At 40.2% G+C, this 25,914-nt stretch overlaps 1 protein-coding gene across 1 annotated transcript in view; it reads right to left on the minus strand.

Moving 5' to 3' along the window:
• Positions 1 to 25,914, minus strand: part of LOC101855630 — a 49,091-nt gene that overhangs the window by 16,903 nt on the left and 6,274 nt on the right. Inside the window, exons 2-9 of the mRNA XM_035968670.1 lie at positions 25,121 to 25,243; positions 23,350 to 23,428; positions 21,471 to 21,549; positions 20,176 to 20,343; positions 17,516 to 17,680; positions 16,155 to 16,230; positions 9,094 to 9,190; positions 6,649 to 8,274 (exon numbers count right to left, since the gene is read on the minus strand). Of these exons, the coding sequence (XP_035824563.1) occupies positions 6,649 to 8,274; positions 9,094 to 9,190; positions 16,155 to 16,230; positions 17,516 to 17,680; positions 20,176 to 20,343; positions 21,471 to 21,549; positions 23,350 to 23,428; positions 25,121 to 25,243 (2,413 nt within the window). The remainder of the gene's footprint in view (positions 1 to 6,648; positions 8,275 to 9,093; positions 9,191 to 16,154; positions 16,231 to 17,515; positions 17,681 to 20,175; positions 20,344 to 21,470; positions 21,550 to 23,349; positions 23,429 to 25,120; positions 25,244 to 25,914) is intronic.

The following is a 25,914-nucleotide window of genomic DNA, read 5'->3' on the forward strand; positions in this document are numbered from 1 at the left end:
TTGTTTTTAAAAAAAATGTACCACCATGAAAATAAATCAATATTTGTCCTGTGCTGTCACTTTTGGAAAAAAAAAAAGAAAAGGAAGTTATACAAGCGTCTTGTCGGGTTCGCCGCCGTAGCAGGTCAGTGAACCTTAGTCACAAGGTACGGCATCGTGTGAGCACGGTGGTTGTTGGGGTCACCAAAGTTCACTCAAGTCTTAACGCCGCGAAGCAAATGTATGGGACTCCGAAATGGGGGGGGGGGGGTTATGGTTATTTTCAATTTTTAAGATACACTCGTGGGAGAGAGAGAGAGAGAGAGAGAGAGAGAGAGAGAGAGAGAGAGAGAGAGAGAGAGAGAGAGAGAAAGAGAGAAAGAGAGAGAGAGAGAGAGAGAGAGAGAGAGAGAGAAAGAGGAGGGGGGGGGGGTATGAAGACATCCTGTTAGACTTGTCTGAAATCTCATCAAAGCTTCAGTCAGACACTGCTCAGCTTGACCATTGTGTCCATTTTGTCATGGCAAGTGCAAACACACTCACATTAACTAAACCTCAGCAGTGTCTGAAAAAAGCTCAGGATGAAAAAGAAGACTGCAGATGTGAGAGAAAGTGCAAGTGTGATGATTACAAACATGAAAGATACGTTGGATAAGCTGGTGCTGTGCTTGGAAGAAAGATTTTCTGGTACATCAGAAGATAAAGTTTTGAAGAGTGCAGGGATATTTGACAGGACAAATGTGCCTGATACTGACAAAATGGATGAGTTGAAAGAATATGGTGAGACACAGTTGGATGACTTGATAGCTCATTATGAGACTGCTTCAACACCAAGGATGCTCAACATTGAAAATAAAGAAAGAGTGGCTCATGTTTCTCTCTGAAAGTCAGGGCTTATTACCTCTGAGTGAGAAGTCCAGTCTTGAAAAAAGCAAGAAAATTTCCCAATCTGTCTCATTTGGCTCATATAACCCCTGTTTTCTTTGAAGAGGCGCATCCTTGGTGACTAATGGCATTTGCTTTCCAGAGATATGCTTGATGAAAAGATCATATTTATATATGTCCCAATGATCCTGAATTAAAGAATTCAACCCAGAACCCTGCATTGCCAAGTGGCAAGAGATGTGTCTCACAAATAGACGTCCTGATATTACAGCACTATTCCCTGAAATCATCTTCTCTGGTGATACTTTTAAAAATCACTTGTGTTTTCCCATAAGGGACAAACTGTAAGCCAGTCTTTTTCTGTATTGTGTGTGTCATTACAAATTTTCCGATAGCACTATGCTTTTGTTGAGAGTAAGAATACATTGTATTGTTATTTATATAAATGTTGTGATGCACGATCAAATATTACCAACTTTAATCAACAAAATGATCACCTATAATTTTTGCCTTGGTGCCCTAGAAAATTGCCACGGTGCCCTCTGATTTTTTGGCCCCACCGAGGCAATCAAGCCCTGATCTTCCAGTGAACTCCTGAACCTACGAGAGATACAAAAATGATCTAGATCTATCTGTTTCTCTGTCACTCCATCAGGCGAAACCCAGGGAGCGTAATGAACACTCCTGTGAGGAAAAACAGAGCATCCAATGACAACACTGTTGAAAAGCACAGACATTTGCGAATCCCTCACCATTCTCATTCATTTGTCACAAGCCACGTTGTTCCATTATTCCCTCATATACTACGTTGTCCTGACCAATCTTGACATCTTCCCATTACTGTGTTGACATCTTTCTTCAGTAGTTTGTCAATGACACCATGGAGCTGGCAGTAAAAGGCATCCTTGTCTTCATCCGAAGCATCATTTGCTGGGGCATAGATCTGGACTATATTTATATTGATGCTCTTGCTCCTTGTAATGAAGGGAGCCATTCTGATCCTCTACCCGTTAAATGTCTAGCTTTTGTTTACTGGAGGCCGTTCTATATAGTTAGACTTTCTGTTTTGTCAGTTTTGCACAGTGTAAGGATTTGATTCTATTGCCTCAGCTTGGGGGGGGGGGGGGGGTATTTTTAGAAAGAATCTCTGTCTTTCTCTCAACATTTTTATGTATTCCCGTCAATCTGGGAAGGTCTTTACAGGCAGGATCTAAACAACTTAGTTCTCCTACTAACTAAAATAATGTTTTAATGGCGGCGTAAAACATTCACATTGCATGCTACGAAGTTTGCTTGTTGCAGTGGTATCATTCGAGTTACCTATATTGTTTTTGGCCATGAATCTGCATTTTTACTATTAAAAAAAAAGATTAATTGTTTCATTATTCTCAACAAGGGGTTGAAACATAACTTTTTTTTTTTTTCATTAAACATAAACATTTTTACGTATCTAATACGTCTAAGCTATTTAGTTGAAGCAAAATGAAACATTCCGTGACCGTGGAGCGCGGAAGTTGCGTTCTTTGGCTTTTTGGAGACTTTATGAGTTAAAAAGAGAATTTAGCTCCCATGCCTCTTTGAAAATGGTGGGCGTTGTACATAATTTACATGTAAACTTTGTACCGTGTTAACATGCAAAAAAAGTTCAGGTAACTGGCTAGCATAATCACCGCAATGGACTGTTTTGTTTACATTCGCTTGGGGACAATGCCTCCGATCGCGTTTGTCACAATTCCAAAATCATGACATGATCACTGATCACTCTCAGTTTTGATCTTTTATTTGAAACCTGTTTGAACTGGATTCGTCCATTTAGTCACTAGTGGCATACACATAAACAGGTTGGGTGCATTACTGTAGATCTAGTAGTTATCTTACCGAAATAGGTAGAACAAAACAAATTCGTAAAGGTCCCACAAAAGTTTTGCCTATAACACAGCGGGATTCCCCGGATGGCATTTCGGTGCAATGCGATCAAGGCATTGTGCGTGTTGTAACCAAACCTTTAACTTGACATTCCTTGACAATGAATTGAAAGTAAAAACATCCCCGAAAGATCGGATGTTCCATTAGAGCAAGTTTTAAACGCATACTAATAATATAGAATTAGCGTTGCCAATTTATATATACTAATATTTTTTTAAAATGTGGTTCTTATAAGAAAACTGATTCGAATTTAGCATTTTGAAACTAAGCTACGCACCGCTAACTACACTGTCTCCAACAGTAACATACTTATTTCCCTCATTCATAGATGTCGCTTACGGTGAAGAGGCATATTTGTCCCATTTTGCCTGCGGATGGTAAAGAATGCACTACTTGTACTTTAATCAAATATATTAGCCCCAAAGGTATTTATTTGTATCCACCACGCTTCTAAACTGGTATTTCTCTTCTTTTCAGATAAATGCAACATAAAGAATGAGAAAATTATGTCAGTATAACACTTATTTTTTACTCCAAAAATTGTTTTTTTAAAAATACGAGAACAATGTGTCTGTCTTGTGTGAGTGTTTGCTTAAACACACGTATTGAAAAAGGCACTCAAACCCTCTCATATATAAACCAGTCTCCGTGAAACACTGTGAAAACAAAATCTGAAAGTGGTGAGGGCTTCATAAATGTGTGATCTCTATGAATCCACTCAGTGAACAGATGTCCCGTGGAACTATTTCATGCACTTTCTGATTCTTTCACAACAATTGTAATACTTTAAAAAATAACAACAACCCGCTCACACACTTTAAAAAAACCCTTGAACTTTAAATGGAAAGAGACGACGGCAAGACTTTTCTGGCTTGAAGATCCAGACATTAAGGATGGACTGTCAAAAATGTCCTTGTCTACTTCCTCCTGTGTGGTTCTCTTGCAAACATCAGCTACCACCCTGTATGCTGAAACAAGCACGTATCCCAAGGCTGTGGGGAGTCTGGTTCGGCAATTTCGTCTTTAGAAAATAAATCCTTCAGATTTTTTTTTTCAAAACGTTTTGATAGCATAACAAATTTTTAAAGGACAAATATATACGTTCATTGAAATCCCTTCTTGAAGATCACAAGCACCTTCCCGATGACTGTGGGTATGCAGTTGGGGATATGAAATCGGCATATCGGTCAGAGTTCCGTACTAAGAAATGCAGAAATTCTATAGGCTTTCAGTACGAAAAGGAAAAGAACAAACATGAGTTGATGTGTGATATTAAAGGAAGGGAAGATTATATCAGGTCAGTGATACAAGCTCTTGGGATAAGCGACCGGTAGGCGATCCAAAATGTTGCGCCTCGATTGTGTAACAGATACAGGAAAGAGGCTCAGTAACGTGGCTACCTGACATAAGAGCTTGAAGAAAGTGAAGAAATGGCCCCATTACTCTTGAAACGTAACTGTATACCACTGCTCAAGAATCTGAAAAAAATATGCATAGGCCAACAACTTATGGTTTAGCTTTAATGCTGATTTACTAAGCACGTGGAGAAATTGCGAGCACAATCGTTAAGATAGGCATAAGTGGGCCTATGCACGGTGTCAAAAGGAGCAGAAATTTGACGGATACTCTTCTCAAAAGTGATGCTGATACATGGCTGATACATGTATCAGCATCTGGACTGTATGGATTTGCAGGATATGAAAACATCTTTTACTTTTCCACAAAGAAATTGCCAATGGAAAAAACTTGCTATTGTCATCGTTGATAAAGATAAGCTCTATTCAAAGCCGATGCATCATGAGGTGATGTGACTAGGGCTCATACGACAAAAGTTACCTACAGTTTTAAGAAGCCAGTGAAAGAAATTATGACAACCAAGGTCCCCTACTAGTAATATTGAGAATCGAAATCACTGCAAAGTTGCTAACTAAATGTCCAATAGAAAGTAACCGTGAACCAGCAGTCCATCCGGAAGTTCCTGAGTGTCGCTTGTAGAGAATGATGACAACAGATCTCCCTCAGACCAACAAGCAGGCTCTCAGCCTCCTCTCAAGAAAAGTTAATTATACAATCATGCTACATACCTTGAGCCATCAAGTAAGTGTGTTCTGTATGATGTCATAAAAAATGTTCGCGGTCAGAGCAAGAAAATCCATACTTTTTGCCTTTAAGGTTAGCGGCAAGCCTAACATACCAAATCCTTGTCAAAATCAAAGAGGAAAACCATACTCTATTTAAGGATATTGTTCCAATTTTATTTTATTTTATTATTTTCTTTTTTTTTACGGGGGGGGGGGGGGATTCCATTTTTTAAAATGGCATACGAATACACTCCTTCCTACTCTTTAAAGGAACTGGGTTGGCTGACTTTCGTGGTTGCAGCCTGAACTGTTTTACCAAGCTTTCTTAGGGAAACATAACGGGAGATGGTGTTGGGTGTATTCTTTAGTAGAGAGAAGCTCTTGTCCATGACAGATTCATCAGCATAGGAAGCAAAAATCCTTCAATGTAAAGGACAACCTAAATGTTCCCAATGCATCCCAAGAACTCATATTGGTGGCTACAATGCGGCTTTGGAGACTGTTGAAAAAAAAGGAACTAGCCAAGCAAGTGTACGAACAGCCTGACACAGACATGAAAAAGTTTCAGGTGTCAACTGGAGATGTCAAACTCACTGGATCAAAATGTTAATGCATGCCATCTGACAGACGCTGAAGAGTACCCAATATAGTCAATATGACATCTGCATTCGATCAGGTTTATCATTTATTATGGTCAGCCTCAGCTCGGTCCGACGTTGTGTCCTTGGGTAAGGCACTTTACACAAACTTCCCACTTGGCTCTGTCCTAACGGAGACGGACGTTAAATTTGGAGATCCCGCCTCTTAAATAACCAAATAGTGTTGATAAGGGCGTTAAACACATACTATTTCACAATTTTTATTGAGATAAGGCGAAGAAATAATCTGAAGTGATCTGTGTTTAGGCCCACAACCGGTAAAACGGTCTCCCTTCACTCTAAAATGAACAGACGTGACCGCTGGGTGGGTTTATGACGGTGAGCAAAGAGTGGTTAGCCTTGATGACCAATCACAGTGGCAGTAAGCATGCCATGTTCACTTATTATCCTATTATGAGTCTCAAGATTTACGTTTATTCAGTTTCCCCTCCTTTTTACCTGTTCAAAATGTATAGCTTTCACTTTCTATCTCTGACCGAGTTCCCCCGCCTTTGTCGTAACGCACCATTGCGTTGTGATAACATCAATTAAAATTCAGTGTGGCTCACAAATTTGGGAATAGAGACCTGTTGCAACGGTCAGGGAAGAGTTCATAGTTCGATGTGATCCCGCCTGGAGATAACTTGTAGGCCCTATCCACCCAGCGAGTAGTGTAAGTTTATGTGGAGAGCTCAGATGTGAGTGCAATGATTGGAAAAAACAAACGCTTCGTCAGTTCACACCTCAGTGTGATCCCGTCTAGAGCAAACAGTGTACTGTTTCAAGTTTATAACGCTTTTGTGATCACATTCCTGAGAGTGGCTGCTCTTTGACTCGTCGGGTAGTTCAATGATCTCAACTTTTCACTCTTGTTTGATCGGCGGTGCCCGCCTGAGTTTTGTTCGGTAAATCATGATCTAAAGTGTGGGATCTTACCCGAATGTATAGTTTCAGAGTGAATCAAAGCGAATCCTAGGGGTGAAATTGTGAAGTAAAAATTCAGTTTTTTTAAAACAGCAGAGTCTTAAGCGGTGGGACCTTAGGCGGAGACAACTGTATAGACTTCTTTTAAACACATGGCCTTGTAATGCTTAGTCATTTTTATTTCAAAATGAGACAATTTGTCTCGTTTAGTTTTACCCAATAATGGGAGAAACTGGCATTTTTCTTTCATCCATCGTCTCTAGAAATTTCTGATAAAAATCAACGTCCCGGGGATTAGACCACAGTTTTGACTCGGAAGCAGAATGAATACAAAGGTAGTACGGTGTCGCTAGGCTGTACTGGTTCCACGTGACTCCTCCTTTGGGCACAGTTGACGTTGGATTCCCCGTCTTGGCAAAGTTGGTCCACAGTTCCATCATCTGTTGAGATACCAGAATGTCCGTAGCGTCCGGAGGACCATAGCCACTGTCGGCCCACTCTTTTATTTGGACATCAAAAACGAAGAAGAGCTCCTCCCCATGTAGAGCTGACATCCACTGAGGTGCTGTGCTGAAACTTGATCTGTAGTTAAACTCATACATGTAGTGTTTCTTCTCTGGGACAGTGCGCACAACGTTGTTTAGCTCCACTAGAGTCGGACCCACAAACTCAAAACTGTCCAAGGCATCCAGAGCTAATCTCTGAATGACGTCACTGCTTGAATTATTAGTGAGGAAAGTAGACTGCATCAGTTTTAAAACTTTTTGAAGATCCAGGTTGGTAAACTGCTTTAGAGAAAGTGCAATAACTTGCTGCTTTGCCACTTCCAATGTAACCGGTTTCGGATTTTTTTGGGAAAATATTGGAACAAACCCTCCATCTTCATCACTGTTGAATCCCCTCAAAGTGTCTACATGGTTAATCTGTCCCCGTGAGAGAAGTGTAACTGGCGACTCTGGCAAGAAGCCAAATGTTGTCTCAACTCTAGGAGCCATTAGAATACCGGCATCTACAGCTTTGGTCACGGCAATAGAAACGTTCAGCAACATTTCTGCATCCACTTGCTGCAAGCAGGACAAAAGTGAAGTTGAATTGTCCAAGTCGTCGCACCCAGCTGCCACGCTGATCAATCTGGCTGTCATTCGAGCGGACACTCGATTTGCAGGGAATTGGAAGGCCCATGGAGAAATAGAAACACCGCTTTCCATGATCGCTCTGTGGAACAGACCTTTGGCGAGAGGTGACAACGTCAGGAGAGAGACACTTCCCGATCCAGCACTTTCTCCAAAAATGGTTACCTGATTTGGGTCACCTCCAAAAGAAGCAATGTTATCTTTCACCCATTTAAGAGCAGCAATCTGATCCAGCATTCCGTAATTTCCAGGCATCCTGTCGTCCTCCGTTGACAAGAACCCAAAAACATCTAGTCTATAGTTGATCGTAATGATGACGACACCTTTTGTTGCTAGAGACGTGGCATCATACTGGGATCCTGATCCTAAAGTGTACCCTCCACCATGTATCCACACCATGACGGGCATTAGACCTGTAGCGTTTCCTTGTGTGGGAGAGTAGACATTAAGATACAAGCAGTCCTCACTTTTTGGCGGAATGTACCCGTTGTAAAGAGTAATCCCAGGTAATAGTTGTTGTATGCATTCGTTCCCGAAGGTAACTGTGTCTCTGACTCCATTCCATGCGTCTGGAATTACAGGTGCCTTGAAGCGTAGTGGTCCTAAAAAAAGAGAACAAAGAGAACATTCATTCAATTTCACTGGAGTCCAATAGGAGACTTTTAGCAGAAACACACTAGCAAGACACGTGACTCTTTGGATTTTTTTCTGGTATATTATCCGAAGGCGTAAACATTCTAATGATTTAATAATAATAATAATAATAATAATAATAATAAATTGCTTTTATTTAGCGCTCTATCCCAAACTAGTATACGCTCTGAGCGTTTTACAGCAATCACATGATTATTCACACAAGAGCAAGTATTTCAGAGAAACAAGAAAAACCAGTTCCTCCGCACGAAGAAGAACAACCACAACCATAAATTAGTTATATACCCAAAAGGACTGCAGTATAAAAACAAAACATATCAGCACTTTCCAACACACTATGACTAAAAATTAAACGAGTGAGTCTTGAGCAATCGCTTAAACGTATCAAAATTTGTTATACCTCTGAGATCCTGGGGCAAGGTGTTCCAGATTTTGAGGGAAACAAATGAGAAACTTTTCTCATCACAAGATCGTAATATGATTCTAGGGGCATTGAGTTTGGTTGCATCTGTGGATGACCGTAACTGATGATGTGGAACATACAGTGTTTAAAGCTCAGATAGATATGAAGGAGCTTTATCTTTAAGACATTTATAACAGATGGTAGGAACGTTATACTGGATTTATTTATCAACTGGAAGCCAATGCAGAGCTTTTAACATTCTTCAATACTAGTCTTGCGGTTTTATTTTGAGCCACTCGCAATTTCCTCATTCGTTCTCATGAAATACCAGACAGAACAGAATTCCAGTAGTCATGTTTTTACAAGACAAGAGGGACAGAGAGCATGCATGCAACATCCGTTGAAATAAGGTGCCTTATCTTACTAATTCTTCTGAGATCAAGGTACATACATCGAATAACAGGATTTACTTGGTTGTTCATGGACGTATCTGAATTTAAAAAGATACCTAGGCTCTTGGCCTTGTTGGAAAAGGATATACTAGTATTTTCAATTTCTAACTGACTCCTATGAACATCATTAAGATTTTTTGAACTCCCAAATGGAACAGTTTCTGTTGTTTTTTTCATTCGATATTTATTTGTTTTCTCCCATCCGTTTTTTCACTTTTTCAATGTATTTCTCTACTCCTTCTATAAATTCATCGGTGTCGCATGGATGAAAAGAGCCATATATCTGTGTGTCATCGATGTAGAAGCGGTAGCTGAGTTGATACTTTTGTATTTCAACAGCAAGTGGTTGTGTATACATTGTGAAAAGCATCGGGCCTAAAACTGAACCTTGGGGAACACCAAACTTAAGAATGCCCTTTTGAGGCTTGATGTATTTTATCACAATAGATCGGTAGCGATTTAACAAATTTAGATTCAGTTTTAGAATTTCACCTTTTGTTGGCTCAAGTGTTTACGATAAACTAGCTAGGCGTTCAACACATATAATAATATAGTCTTCTCGGCAGATACATTGATAATTCTGAAACATTGTCGGACGAATTATTATTATTAATATCCATCACAGTTATAAAAATAGCTCGTCACAATATACCTCACTCTTATTGATGAATCAGGGGCTGTCTTTAAAGAAAACAACCAAAAGTTCAAATCACACTCTGAATTTTAAATCATATCCAAAAACCATGATTAAATGACGTACTATGATAATCTAACAATAATAATTCGTGCAACAATGTCTCAGGATTATCTATACATCTGACGAGTAGAATATTTCCTAAGCAAAAGGGAAAAGGTTTAAATTGACGAGGTGCGTCTGCTATGACCATTGAGACCAAAGCAGGAGTACAAAAAATGCCCGTATTTTGAGAATTTAAAAGCTTCATTTTCACTTATGAATGTGTGCAGCTTGTAGGTTTCTCTCTTGACTAGAGCATTTTATTATTCGTGAAACCTCATGTAACGTCTCTAACTGCTGCTGTTCGAGTTAGTCTGGCCGAAACTAGGCTGTCCTATGTTTAAGGATTTATGATAAAATCTTTGAGAGACATGTCGTGGTGTTTCAGCAACACTTTATTATACAGCTCAAAATAGATGGCTGATTTTCTTATCCTAAAATCCGGAATGTTTATGACATGGCCAGCCCAGCCCAGCGAATTTGATTCATTTTGAGCTAAGAAAACTCTCGACATTTGCCCTTTTGAGAACTTCGATGCCTGTTATTTTGCTCTGCCATTTCACGTCTTTTATTCTCCTGGGGCATTTGATATGGAAATGACTAAGTTGCTTGGCATGGCTTTGGTGCACTGTCAGGCCTTGGCACCTTCGAGGATCTTGTGTCAGAATCTCAGCAACTTCATGTTTAAATAAGAGTCGAAAGGAATAGCTGTGATAAATGATTAGGGAGTAGAATATGACTACTGTGCTTTATTAAGTCTATAACCTGCTTGGCAATCTGCCACCTACAACATACCTGCCACTATACTATCTACATGCTTAGATCCTCTCTTCACGTGTCTTGGCCCGCTAGAATAGGCTAATACTAACAAGGTCACCTTCGCAGAGACTGTGCTCACCATATCGGAACTCCACGGTGACATTAAAGATGGTTACGGTTGGGAACGGGATAGCGGGTGCCCGCATCCTTCGTGACTCATCGGAGAAGAGGAAGGCAGGTCACTAACATTAATTTAGAAAAAAAAGGTCTTGGCACGTACAACACGGTTGGGAGGTCACACGCGGCATAACATTTCAAACTCTTTCAACATTGTCTCTCTGCAAATGCCACTGCTTCCTCAAGCCTTTGCTCTGAGTCTTCCAATAGATGCACTAGCTACATTCACATGTAAAGCCTTTTCTACACTATGCTATGTGGGGTTTGAGGACAGTAAACTGTCGAGATATTTGAAGCGACTAACGTTGTTCAATGTTTTGATTTCAATAGGGAGATTCTGCTTACCACCAGGGACAGACTGGAGGACTATTCTGTGCTCATTATGAGTTGAACATGCATTTGAAAAAAGATCAACACAGTGTTTTGTGCTGAATTCTTCATGAGCAAGCAAGGCATAATCATCGGCTAGTAGCACTTTACAGACAAGCATCATCAAAACAAAAAAAAAGAAAGAAAGAAAGACAAGCATCATGCTAATTTTTGTCTGTGCCTGCAGTCTACAAGAAGACCCTACCGTCCAGTGTGTACCTGATATCAACGCTGGCCGGGAAACTCCGGAATGCTTTATGCATCATCACTAAGAACATTGGGACTCTCCTGGTTTAGAGGTTTAGAATTCGCCTCTCATTCAAAAGACCTTGGGATCGAGCCCTGACAACGACGGACAATTATTTTCTCCTTAGACCTCAATTCCTGTTCTCTAGTCATGTTCTGTCATGAACTTCCATCTCCACTTTCTCCCACCAGCCCAACCCCTGAGCTCCTCTCTCCTCTCCTCTTGACTCCTTCTACTATCCTGCCTTCTATCAGCCACACCCCTGATCTTAGGGTGGGAATGATCGAACACTCAGCCTTCTCGGATAAGGGCGAAAAATCTCGGAGGTCCCGTGTGCAAGTTGCATACGTTAAAACTCCCCTAGTGGTCCACCAGGTACAATTAAAAAATAACACAAGTGCTAACACACAGTCCTTTTTGTATACGGGAAATGATCTTCGAGGGGATGATCGTAAAAACTGGCGCCCAATCACTTAGACAAATATGGATTACAAAATCATTTCAAAGGCGATAGCTCTACGCCTTCGGAGCATTATAGGAAATGTAATCAGCCATGACCAGTCAGGTTTTCTGAAGGGAAGGTCAATTGCAGAACATATCAGAACTCTTAATTATGCTATTTTTAACTCCTCAGAATATAATATCCTCGGAATGGTGGTCTCCTTAGACTTCCAAAGCGCGTTTGACACCAATCAAAAGAGGAAAATGTTAGCTTCTTTAAGAAAGTTCAATTTTGGTGATCAGTTTATTAATATGAATAAATCCATTATCACCAACACATAGTGTTGTGTGCAAAATGGCGGGTGGGGGGGGGGGGGGGGGGTAGTTTAACACAGAGCGTGGAGTCAAACGGGGGCGCTGCGCCAGTCCACTTCTTTTTGTCCTTGTTGTTGAACTGATGGCAATAAAAAAAAGAAGTTTTAAATAATATAAAAGGAGTCTGTTATTATAGGGTACACAAATTTCTATTATGTGCTTCATTTCATCTTTTATTTTCACCGGTACCCAGCCGTAAACCTGGTAAGTGTGTTTTATTCCTCTTCTCATCCAATATTTCAGAAAAAGCGGATTACCTTTGTAACGTATCTTATTGTTAATAATGTTAATAAAAAGAGGCTGCATCTAAGTGATACTCCGCTCAAAGAAATGACTGACATTCTTATGCAGCCTCTTTTTATTAACATAATAGGAATTTATGCACGCTTTGCCTTTGATTAGTGTGCTCTAATCAATGGCCTACCAAAACATGGACAGAACTGCTGAATTAGAACTACACACTGCAGCACAGTCAGTGTACAGCAGCTGCATGTGGAGGAATTAGTGCTGAACGTCTTCTCGTACTTATTAACAATAATAGGGAGTCTTGGGACATGAGCAGGTCCAGGTATGTGGTAAGACATTTTGGTTGAAAAAGCTTGGAGTGGACATTGCTGATAGGTATAGTCTAGCACATATGGCCACGCAAGAATCTCCTCTTCGCCTCCTCCATTTTATTTCACAATATATTCCTAATAAATACAAAGTGATTTTTAACAAAAACCTGTACCACTTTTTTTGTTAATATTTCCCTTTACACTGAAGCTTTGCGTTTCAAATTTGTACACAACATTTGGAAGCCAAAAGGAATTTGTCTGATATTCATTTTAGATAAATCAACTGAATAGTTTAGCCCTACACAGCGCGAAAACCCCCCCAAACCATTTTCAGCCATGTCCCCATTTTGTAGCACGACCCACTTGATTGCATTAGGCCTACCACTATAAATCCCAACAAGTCTAGCAGGCCAACAGAAGTTTGCAGTTAGTTTTTATCAAGTTTCCTTTGCCTGCTGAGAATGTGTTACGATAAGTAGAGAGAAGAGAGCTTTTTGTATTGAACATTTCCTCACCAACTCATTTCGTAAGTTTCGCACAAGGGACGACAATAATGTTAAAGTGGCCTTAAGGCCTTCTTTGATGTCAAGCGTGAAAACAGTCAATCAGTAAAGACCAGTAGAGAATCAGAACTAAAAATTCCCAGACAAAACAACCATTTCAAGTCAAACACACACCGTTTGCACCCCTTTAAACTTCACCAGAATTCAGTAGATGAACCCCATATGACACGTCTGTCCGTAGACAATGTCTGCAGCAATGACTTTCCTACTTCTCTACGGTCCGCATTCTCAAGGCCGATCTTCATCCACGACCGTACAATGGTGACCATTCGCAAAGCTATCAGAGGACAGCAATGTGTTCATGATTCCTCGATCGTCTTGAAAAGCGTGAACACTTCCTCTTTGCCATTTGGTTCCTTGGCAAAGCCTGCCCTCTTTCAAGTTATATCAACTCCACAAACGCTATTTGGGCAACCTCCCCCACCCACATTATATTGTCTCTAAAAAGAGCTCTATACTGTAAGGTATACAGTGTAATAAGTGGCTTTGAGTACTCATGGTTGAATGGATCCTTGTGTTTGGCCTCCACTGAACATTACGAAGGACGCGTTAAAATGTGCCGAGTCCAAAGGAGGACGTATAGGCCATTTGTGCTCCAAATTTCAGAGTTTAACATACATTTTTTAAAACACTGTGGGAGAAAAGAAATGTTGTTCAAAGGTTACAGGGAAGGAAAGATTAAATTTTAAAAATAAATGAAGAGGAAAAACAAATAAACCAAGCATTCCGTGACCTGCTTTACAAGATCTTTTAAATTGGTACATTTTGCTTTTACTGGAGGTTTTTATAACGGCATTTCCGTTTTCAAAAATACGTTTCTTCTTTGTGAATATTGTGTCAAACAAATTTCTTTTGAATGAATACTCTCTGTTCCAAATTACAACATTCTAGTACACATTTTGGGCGAGATATCCAGAAAGAAAGTTTTACAGGGTTTTTTTTGGATCACCCTGTATCTTGCTGGAATGGGATGGGCATAAAATCTTCAGAAGTATTTGAATATTGTGGTGTAACAGACTTTGTCGAACATATTATTATGTTTATCCACTGCTCACGATTAAGGGGCTTTCGGAAAATAATTATGTGTTTCAGCTGGTCTTCCGAATAACAAATACACATTTTCCGATGACAAACGCCAAGGAAGTCGGACTAAAAAATAGTGCAGTAAAAACAGGGAATCATATTATGTTGATAGCAAAAAACGTGTGCCAGTAAAATGAGGTATGGGGATAGAAAGTACATTTTTATAATGTTTTATATCAAATTTGAACCCAGGAAACAGTTTCTGTAATGTTTAATATCAATATATTGCACGCTATACAACGCAAAAACACAATGCACGTCGAAAACAACGTTTCCCTATTATTTTCCTGATGCTTTCGGCGACCCTGTTTCCATATATATATTCATGTCCATGTTATTGTTTCAAGGAGTTGTACCTAGGGTTCATCGATAGCTCGTGTGGTGGGGAGAACATTGTTTTGATAGGCTGCTTGCAGCAGTGCACAAAATAATATGAACGAAAGGAAAAGGTAATGGGCTTTTAGTTACATAGTTGTATATAATGTTATCGTATTATAACACTTTTCAACACCCCCTCAGACAAAGTTAAGGGACACCTTGTGTTTGGGAGAAAAGATGGCAAGTCTCTATAGTATACCCTTCCCTCAGCACCCTGTTCACCATATTATTGTTAACACACAATTTATATATTGTATAATATTATATAGTTTCCTCTCTTTCCCTTGCTCTCTTCACTTTTTTCATTATCTCTACATGTCCCCCCCCCCTGTCTCTCTCTATCTCTTCCTTTCTCTCCAATCCCCTTATTTATTTCTCTGTCCTTCTTTCTCTATCCCCCTCTCTGTCTCGGTATGGCTGTCTATCTATCTGTTTACCTACTCCAGCCCAATATCTTTTTATCATCCCTGTCACATTCATTGCCTGCCACTAAGCCTCTCCACTCTCGCCATCCCTCCTCTCTTCTCTCCTTCCCTTTCTCTCTCTCTCTCTCTCTCTCTCTCTCTCTCTCTCTCTCTCTCTCTCTCTCTCTCGCTCCCGCTTTCACTCTAGTCATTTCTATCCTTCAAAACATGTTTAGCCAGCATCTGCAAAATATTGGCTTGTTAAATGTAGGAATTGCTTCCAAACGTTAGCATTGAAATTATACCAAAATTGGACGAGAACGTGGGGATTCAGACAAAGGGTAATTGATTTGGGAGGTCGTTCCCCCAGAGGCGAGGGGATACAATATTAAGTGTAAATTGTGCCCTCTCGACTCGGGTTCGAGGATTCTGTGTCAGAATCTTAATAGGACACGAAAAGAATATTCGAGTTAAATGATCAGTGAGTAGAATGCTGCATTTTTAAAGTTCGTAATCTGTATGCCAACTTGCTACCTACAACCCGCTTACAAATACCACAACATACCTGCCACTATACTATCTTCCTACATAGCTCCTCTCGACACTTGTCTTGGCCCGATAGATTAGGCTAACACTTACAATGTTACTTTAGCAGAGACTGTGCCCACCATTTCGAAACTTCACGGTGCCCGTAAAGGAAACGCGGGATAGAGGGTGCCCACTTCCTTCGTGACTCATTAGAAAAAAGGAAGATAGACTAACGCTAACATTACCTAAACGCAATCCCACATCATCACACATCACCACCATTTTGTCTAAATTCACAATTGCTCTCAGATTAATCTCTATCTGAAACAGATACTTGTCATACTAAGTATGCCTGTAAATACACTATTGGACACTATCTTACGCACTTTTAAAAAACTAATCAGATGGCGTCATCTCATATAAATGGGCAAGGGATAAAACAAAAACACAGTCCTGGTTCACATCATCCATTTATCACATGAAAGGCTTCCGTCATAATCACCATGGCCCTGGAGACTAGCTGGCATGCCTTCATAATCTGAAGAACCATATTAATGTTACCCAATTTCACTCACCAATCTCATACTTTTAAACTTGAAAATAGTTACATACCAGTTGAGGATTCACTCCTTGACTGAACAGGGAAAATGTTTTGTGTTTGCTTTGTTACTTAGCCATGTAAACACCCGAGGCAACGAGCAAGCCGATCTTCTGGTGAAGGAATCCTTGTTCCTCCTGTTGGGATCAATGGAGAACACACTCTCTCCCGCAGACAGATAGACTTTAAATAATAAAACTATACCTCCAGTTTTTTAGAGGAACACTGGAGCGAAAAAATATGAATAATAAACTCCATAACATCATGGGCCCACGAAAACCTTCGGGTATCTCCAGGAGAGACAAAGTCATTTTAACTAGACTGAGTAGTGGACACATCTCCCTGACGCATAGATATCTCATACTGGGAGATGAAGAGCCATTTTGTATTAAATACTCTACTGATTTTGCTATCAGGCACTTCCTGGTAGAATGTCTGGACTTTGGAGAGCCCCGAAGAAAATAATTTTAATGTATTAACTCGAAGAATGTGTATTCCACCCTTGATCCCAACAGTAGTCCCGATTTTGTTAAGACCTTTGGTCTTTATTAGAAAAGTAAATAATGTTTTAATAAATTATACATTGCTGCACGAACTTACATGTAAAAACAAACCCTGTGTACAGAGTGCATATGACCTTATGTAGCTGCGACAGCCGAGAAACTTTTACCAAACACAAACACAGAGGTAGATAGAAGACATATAGATAGATAGATAGATAGATAGATAGATAGATAGATAGATAGATAGATAGATAGATAGATAGATAGATAAGATAGATATTTTGTGATAGATAGACAGATAGATAGATAGATAGATAGATAGATAGATATTTTGTAAGCGTGTGGGGCATGCCCATGTGTTTGTGTGTGTTTGAGTGTGTATGTGTGTGTGTGTGTGTGTGTGTGTGTGTGTGTGTGTGTGTGTGTGTGTGTGTGTGTGTGTGTGTGTTTGTGTGTGAGTGTACACACATTTCTACAAACATTGTCAGTATAACTGCAGAGCTGCTTATTTAAATTCATTCATTTCTCAGCAGAGAAAAAGGAACAAAACGATGATATGTCTTCCGCCAAATATTATAGTTTCGAACGAGAAGAGAAAATTTGTCTCTGATGAAACTCCACAGGGATTAAACAAGGAGAAATTGTTTGGATTTGGGATTTCATACGTCATATAAGACTTCTTTGGAGATTACACAATTGAATTAATTCTTAAACTTTCTCACCCGTCGGAGGTTTTGCAAACGGAATTCCGTAGAACTTGGCCACAGGTACTTGAGTTGTGAAGTCCACCTTTCCCCTGACTGTACCGTAGCTGGTGTTGGCCATGAGGTACACGTCATTCCTCCCTACCTGTCCTCCACCTTGTCCTCCCTGAAGACCACTACTGCCTAGTAGGGAGGTGTAGAGAGCCTGGAGTAACCAGGTAGCCGCCATTGTAACCGTAAGTTATAATAATGACTACAGTTGAAATGACAAATCAAAACTTGAGGCTGTTGCTGACTCTTCCAACATCTCCTTTTATACCTCACTGCACCGACTTTGACTTTTAATGACCGTATTCAGTTCAAAGGTTAGCGAGATAGGACGCTTATGTCCGTCTCATGATAAGAGACCATTCTTTTCCTAACACCGCTGGTATTTTCAAGACCAATTTGAGGGCAAATTGAGCTTGTCACTTTCATCTGACTGCGCTAAAAATTCTAGCTTATTTATTAATTTACCTGCGCCTACGAAACTCTGCATGACACTTCTTTAGGCCAGTGATCAAACAAAAAAATGTTAATCTTGAAACAGCAATAAAAAAGTTTTTTCTCTTTGGGTCTTATGTTAAGAACCACTCTTTGGATGCATACTCAAGATCACTAAAATATGACTTACGGCAACCTTGCCTACAAATTGCTTATTTTGAGACAGTGACACCATCCTGCCCCCATATTTCAGTGTAAACTTCTAGATTTCATATCCCAGCTGTCTGGACGTCTCCATGTGCTCCACGCGAGTCTCAAATATTCTCGCCCCGTCTCTTAAATCGTGTTTCTTTAGCAAACGTTAAAATGTGGTGTTAAGGAAAATATATCAAAGTTTTAATTCTCTACGTGTGTGCTGTAAATCCCCTATTATTTTTTTACCCGCTTTAGGCTTACATGAAAGAAAACGTGTCGGAACCTCAGTTTGCAGTAAACTTAAGAAGTGGGCTTTTAGATTCATTTGGTCATCCAAACTTAAGACCGTATGCAAAGATCTGAGAAAATTAGTGGAGAGATTTCATCTTGTTTTAATCGCGGTCAGACGAAAGTGCACGAGCAGCAACACGCAATGACACAGGAAGTTGATTTAACTGAGAAAGGCATCCTATAGCTTATTCACTTCTGTCCGTCCGCGTTAATTATTATATAGCTCATTTATAAATTCCCCCGACGAATAAAACTTTATATGTTTCCCCTGTAGGCCAGCAATAAAACTTTCTTTTCTTAAATATCAGTGTAGGTAATTTGAAATCGTATCTTTACTTAGGTCGTATAGTAAACGCCGCCTTTTGGGTGCATACAGAGAATCATTGCAATAAATTATGATTTGCACCAACCGAGCCTAAAATTTGCTTCTTTTGTGACAGCGACACCACATTGCCTGCCCTCAAATTTCAGGGCAATCACATTGTTATTCTCCCCCAAGACCATCAAGACATCACCACATGCGACTTGAAAGTATTCACCCGTCGGTTAGAGCATGTTTCGTAGGCATGCTATAACGTTTGGTGTTGACGGAAATGGGTCCACCTATTGATTTTTAGCGTAATGCTGTAAATAACCTATCATTTATTTACCCGTTCTAGGCTAGCATTAAAGAAAACTTATTTGACACTGGGCTTCAATAATGGGTTTTTAGATTCTGTTAGTCATCCAACTTTTAATACCCTCATGCAAAACTTGAAAAGATTTAACAGAGTGATTTGCTTTTCCCCACTTTGACAAATGAAAGTGAACACGCTATAGACTGTTTCGTCAGTACAATTAAACTCCTTCGTTATTATCAACATGAGTTCGAATCACGTTTTTATTGTTTGCTTAAACGTTATATTTACACGTCTCATACGCCAATGGCAATGTTGAAAAGGAGTACACATTCTAAGCATCCTGATGATACTAGAATTCATTATGCTACCAACATTACAATTTTAGAAATAAAGCGGGCTCACTAAACACATAATTTTCGCCAGGCCGGAGATCCTAGTTATAAACCCATGAACCTTGGCCCGATGTTGAACGAATAGTTCATATAGCTGTGCTCCAGCCTATTTCGGCCAAGTTGTTTGGCAGACTTTGAATTTGAGATCCATGTAATAGCTTCACAATTTTCTAACAAATGCAAATACCATGAGACATTAAGTAATTACATTCTTTAAATACCCGTCTTAACGTACCATCATCCAGAAAGTGTTCGAATTATAAAGGAACCCAATGCATTACGCATTGGCTCGTCCCCAATCGGCGATCAAACAAATGAGCATAACTTCTCAAAAGTAGGGAAAGAAGAGGAGTTTTTCTGTAATTTCAAAAATGAAATTCCTCAGAACAAATTTAAAACTGGCTTTAATGTTTGGATTGCCTCGTGTGATTTAGGAATATCAATACTTTATTCTTGATGTACACTTCACTTAAAAATAAACCATAGGCTTTATAATAACTCTATCCCTGTTGAAAAGAAAGGAGTACAAAAATAAATACTATTTTTATTTCAAATAGACATCATTAATCAGTATTACTTTTCCCAATAATGGGAGAAACTGATATTATGCTTTCATCCATGATCTCTAGAAGTTTCTTATACAAATCAACGTCCCGGGGATTAGGCCATAGTTTTGACTCGGAAGCAGAATTAATACGAAGGTAGTATGGTGTTCTTAGGCTCTGCTGGTTCCACGTGACTCCTCCTTTGGGCACGGTTGACGTTGGGTTCCCTGTCTTGGCAAAGTTGGTCCACATCATCTGTTGAGATACCAGAATGCCCTTAGCGTCCGGTGGTCCAAAGCCACTGTCGGTGAACTCTTTCGCTTGAACATCAAAAACGAAGAAGAGCTCCTGTCCATGTAAAGCTCACATCCAGTGAGGAGCCGTGCTGAAGCTTGGTCTGTGGTTTAACTCATACATGTAGTGTTTCTTCTCTGGGGCATTGCGCATAACGTCGTTTAGCTCTACCAGAGTTGGAGCCACAAATGAAAAACTGTTAATGGCATCCAGAGATTCTCTATGCAGTAAGCCATGATTTATTAAAGTATCTGTTACGAACGTCGACTGCATCAAATTTAGAACTTTTGGAAGATCCAGACTGGCAAACTGCTAATTATCTCCTTCGGGTCTCTCCAAAATCTCGAAATCTGTTACGATATGAATAACAGTAAACGCGATTGCATGTCCAACATTTGTTCTCCCTGTCTATTATGAGTGTCATGGCACACCTAAGAAGGGCTAATTACTTTTTTTAGGAAGCTACGTTTCAAAGGGCCTGTTACTCCAAACGCGTGGGAAGGAGTCAGAGACGCAGTTACCTTTGGGAACCAGTGCTTAAAACGAGCAGTACCTACAGTGACTCTACACAAGGAAGACATTCCACCTATAAATGAGGACTGTTTGTACATACATTTCTACTCCATGCTACAGGTCTAATGCCCGTCATGGTGTGGATACATGGTGGAGCGTACATTATGGGATCAGGATTCCAGTATGATGCCACGTCGCTGTCAACAAAAGGTGTTGTCATGGTTACCATCTACTATAGACTTGATCTTTTTGGATTCTTGTCAACGGAAGACGCCACATTGCTGGGAAATTACGGAATGCTGGATCAAATTGCCTCTCTTAAATGGGTAAAAAATAATATTGCTTTTTTCGGAGGTGACCCAAATGAAGTAACCATTTTTGGACAAAATGCTGGCTCTGGAAGTGTCTCTCTCCTGACGTTGTCACCTCTCCCCAAAGGTATGTTCCACAGAGCGGTCATGGAAAGCGGTGTTTCTCTTTTTCCATGGGCCTTCCAATTCCCCGCAAATCAAGTGACTTCTCGAATGACAGCTAGGTTGATCAGCATGGCAAGCAAGTGTGACGACTTAGAGAATTGAACTTCACTTCTGTCCTGTATGCAGCAAGTGGGTGCTGAATGTTTCTATCGCTGTGGCCAAACCTGTAGATGCCGATATTATAATGGCTCCAAGAGCTGAGACAACATTTGGCTTCTTGCCAGAGTCGCCAGTTACACTGCTCTAACGGAGACAGATTAACCATCATGTAGACACTCTGAGGAGATTCAACAGTGATAAGGTTGGAGTAGCTGTCTTCTACCAAAATCCCCCAAAACCGCTTACAATGGAAGTGGCAAAAAAAACAAGTTATTGCACCTCAGCTTAAATGAACTAATTTGAAAAATGTGTTTTCCATTGTTGTTCGATGCAAGATTCTCGATTTTGTTAAGACCACTGGTCTTTAGACAAAGATGCAATTAGTGTTATTTTAAAATATGTATTATTGTTGTTTAACTGAGTTTTTATATTATTATCTTTAGATACCTCAACCATTTCGACTCGCAACGTAAAACCAAGCCGTGCCATGAAATAACAGGAAAACAACCATCTTGTGCCCTGCGCGCTCATAATACCTTAAGCAGTTGCGAGCGTCGTAAAGCTTTTTACCGAACTTAAAACATGCGCAAATACACACGTATACCATCTAATCAGCCCCCCAAACACACGCTTAACATACGCACACATTAGACACCCACACACAAAAGTGCTCACGCAAACACATACACACACATATACACACACAGGAACACACACGCACTCTCTCTCACACACACATATACACACACATACACACTCACCAACTATTTTTAAACCAATCATACAAGATAATCTAAGATAATTTTTCCCATACCAATGTTTTTCCAACTTTCTCGTTCATTCAACAAGCTAAAAAAAAAACCTTGCCTCTGGAGTATCTGTGAGGTACGTCGCCATTGTAAGCAGAAAAGAAGCTCTAGTCAGGCGTTTTGCACATGTGATTTCTTAGCTGTTTTGTTTGATTTTATTCGTTTGTCTATTTCTTAGTTTGTCCGTCTATTTGGGGGGGGGGGGGGGGTGGTGACGATGCTCTCAAGCCGGGTATTGGTTGCTTTGGTAAGTGTTTTAAGGCGCCTGCAACTGCATACGGTTATACGAGCGCAAAAGACACATTAAACATTTTTTATATTATAGTTGGAATTACTGTTGAATATTTCCAGGGTGACAGCCGAAGCCTGCTCTTATCGATTTTGTATCACCACGGGATCTTTAACGTGCTCAACTTGCACACAACAACTCGGGGATTTTTTTCCCTTATTCGAGAAGGCAAGGTGTTAGATTTCACCTACCCTAAGACAAGGTGTGTGGCTGAAAGACAGCAATAAGAAAGAGCCAAGGAGTGGCAGCAGAAAGGCTTCAGAAAGAGGTAGGAGCTGAGAGGAGGGGACCAAAAGGGGGGGGGGGGGGTAGGGTAAGAAAGTGGAGACGAAAGCAGACGCAGAAAGTCGTGAGAGAGCAGGAATGGAGGTTAAAGGAGAAAATTATAGAAAAGAAAATGTTCCGTCGCTGTCAGGTTTCAAACCAGCGACCTATTGAATGGGAGGCAAACACCGTAACCTCTAGACTATGAGAGCCTTCGAGGTTGGGTATACCTTAATAAGCAGGATCGATAAAGTCTGACTCATAAATGATCTAAATTGTGACAAAAGGCCCGAAATGATCTCTAATTATATTATGTTACGTCAATTTTGCACACATGAAATTAAATGTCTTTGCAAAACGTTGAATATCACGAGAAGAAAACAAAGAAACGAAAACCCAAGACGTCAAGCGTGTTTCGAATAGAACAAGATATACAGAGAGAGACCAAAAACAAAGTGGTTTGGATATGAGAATGGGACCACAAGAGCCAGTCTTTAAAGTCTCGAAACATGCGAATCGATGGCTTTAAAGTAAAAATAAGGCCACAAAAAAGAAACGAAGGATCGACGGAGTCCAACATACCCTCCGAAGGAACAATAAGACGTTCCAAACACCAAACACCTGGCCAACGTCCGACAGTAAGTGCACGCGCCCTCGACACCTTGTGGTATAAGAGGATAGAAAAAGCCAAAATAAAGTAGTACACTCTCGTAGGGCAAAGGACAAACATTTCTTGTTCATAATTAATGGATGCTGTTTGATTTCAGCATAGGTATAATATTTTCTCCATAAATTTCTTTTTCCTGCATTCTCTCTCTCTCTCTCTCTCTCTCTCTCTCTCTCTCTCTCTCTCTCTCTCTCTCTCTCTCTCTCTCTCTCTCTCTCTCTCTCTCTCTCTCTCACTCCTTGTTACTCTCTTGTTGGCAGTTGCTCCACACCTTTCTCTCCTGAAAGGGGGGGGGGGGGCTAAATCTGAAGGCTATCTCGCTTAATAGTGGACCAAATTTTACCATATTTCGTACTTTAAAAAGCATAGTAAGGAGTCTTAAGATCCGCTATCAAATCTGAGGAAAAAAGTTTCGTTTCCATTGATGAGTCTTAAGATCCGCTATCAAATCTGAGAAAAAAAGTTTCGTTTCCATTGATACGGCGTCCATATTGGATTTTTTTTTACATGTCTTAAGTAATGAACAGCGCACTTGTCGTTTATGGAAATTGATTGTATTTTTGCATGCATATTAGCAAACATTAGATCTAAAAACTTGTCTGTTAATTTTTTCCTAAACGAGATGTAAAACTGTTAATGAATTTTTTCCAGAGGCAGTATTCAAGTTTGCAAAAAATCCGTGGAAATCCACACTCCAGACACCACCAACAAAAACCTATTCAATATAATAATATCAACATGTCAACAGACTAATTTTTAATATTACATCGTCTCTTCATTCTGTGAAAATTTCATGAGGATTGGATTAAAAATGGTGGAGTTATTTAAACAAAATAAGGAGAAAAATCTCTTTTTGAGAAAACAGCCGATAGAGAAAAGTAAAATATTGACTTCATAAGTAAATGGTGGTGACAAACATGCCCGGTATAGGAAGAAATTAGGCTTTTGGGGGTTCTTATGCGATGAAATAGCTGTAGGAGAGGCTGAGGAAGTTAAAGGGCCTACAACTCAAATTCCATAATTTTGAGCCGAATCTGGAATTTGGGGGGTGTAGCCCCTACCAAAGCCCCACTGCCTTGTGGGTTGTCAGTGGATGACAAAGGCTAGCAGAGAAAACTGTACACAACCCGACAGTATGGAACGGGAAACTACTCCTGTAATATCCCAAGAATAGTCATGGAAAAGTACGAGGTCTGTCTCAGAATAAAGTTTCCCTCCTCAATAAAACTCAAAGTACGCAACCAACAGCCACTAAAGTTTGTGAGGTCATGACTCCATGACTAAGAAATCTCAACGCCAAATTGCAAGTGCATTGGTGAACGGGTCATAGAGCTGTGACGTGTCAAGTGTGGTGTACTTCTGTACTTTGTCCAAGGCAAATCCGAGAAAAATGGCTGAGCAAAACATTGGTGCTACCTTCCTCATGCCACGATGTCTGAGTTGTAATCAAATTTTCAACTTTTCTCAGCAAGTCTGCAGTTGAAACCCATTATGATCTATACAAACTAACAGGGAATAAATAATGCCCCATCAATTCAAACAGTAAGGAAATGGATCAGGGAGGTTGAAGGTGGGAGGTCTGACATGAAAGATGAAGCGCACACAGAAAACATGGGGAGAGAAAGGTGATGCACATTGGGTTTTTTTTCGACATGAGTGGCTTCATACTGAGCTGGCTAGTCACACCTGGCGTAACTGTCAATGGTGACTACTACAGGTTCGTCCTCAAAGACGGGCTGAGACCTGCGATCCAGAAAAAAAGACCCGCTTTGCATGAAGAAAACGTCATCCTGCATCATGACAACGCGCCTGTTCACAAGTCCAGAGCTGTGAACGAGCTTTTTGAGGGCTACTCGTGGGAATCAATGGTGCACCCACCCAATTCGCCTGATCTCGCCCCATGCAACTTCAACCTCTTCCCCAAGGTGAATAAAATGCTGCGAGGTCGGCGATTTGAGGATGAGGACCAGATTCAAGAGGCTATGAGAAAGGCACTCGGGACCTTGCACAAACGATCACTGACCACCGTCTTTGACCGCTGAGAACATCCAAAGGAGAAATGTCTTGAACTTGATGGTTCCTACGTTGAATAGGTATTTGAATAAGCTTTCCTTTTATACCAAATACAAGGTGATTTATAATTATATGTGAGGACAGCATGACAGGGAAACTTTATTCTGAGACACATCTCGTACATTCATTTATCAGATAACACCGTTAAGGGGGTTCATGATCCAGCTCTGAACTCCCCGCTCGGAAGGGACCGCCACGGGCAGCAGGTGGCGCTCGATCGTCATCCAACTACTAGCTGCAAAAATAAGCAACTTAACATAGCCACATGGAATGTAAGAACAATGTGCCAGAAAGGCAAATCAGATAATTATATATATTTAGGCCTTTCAGAAGTTAGATGGGAGGGGGCAGGCTTGATTAAAAGAGGATCCAAAACAATTATATATTCAGGAGAAAAAACCCATGAA

The sequence above is a fragment of the Aplysia californica genome, unplaced genomic scaffold (genome assembly GCF_000002075.1).
Source record: "Aplysia californica isolate F4 #8 unplaced genomic scaffold, AplCal3.0 scaffold00074, whole genome shotgun sequence".
In the NCBI taxonomy this organism is placed as follows: Eukaryota; Metazoa; Mollusca; class Gastropoda; order Aplysiida; family Aplysiidae; genus Aplysia; species Aplysia californica.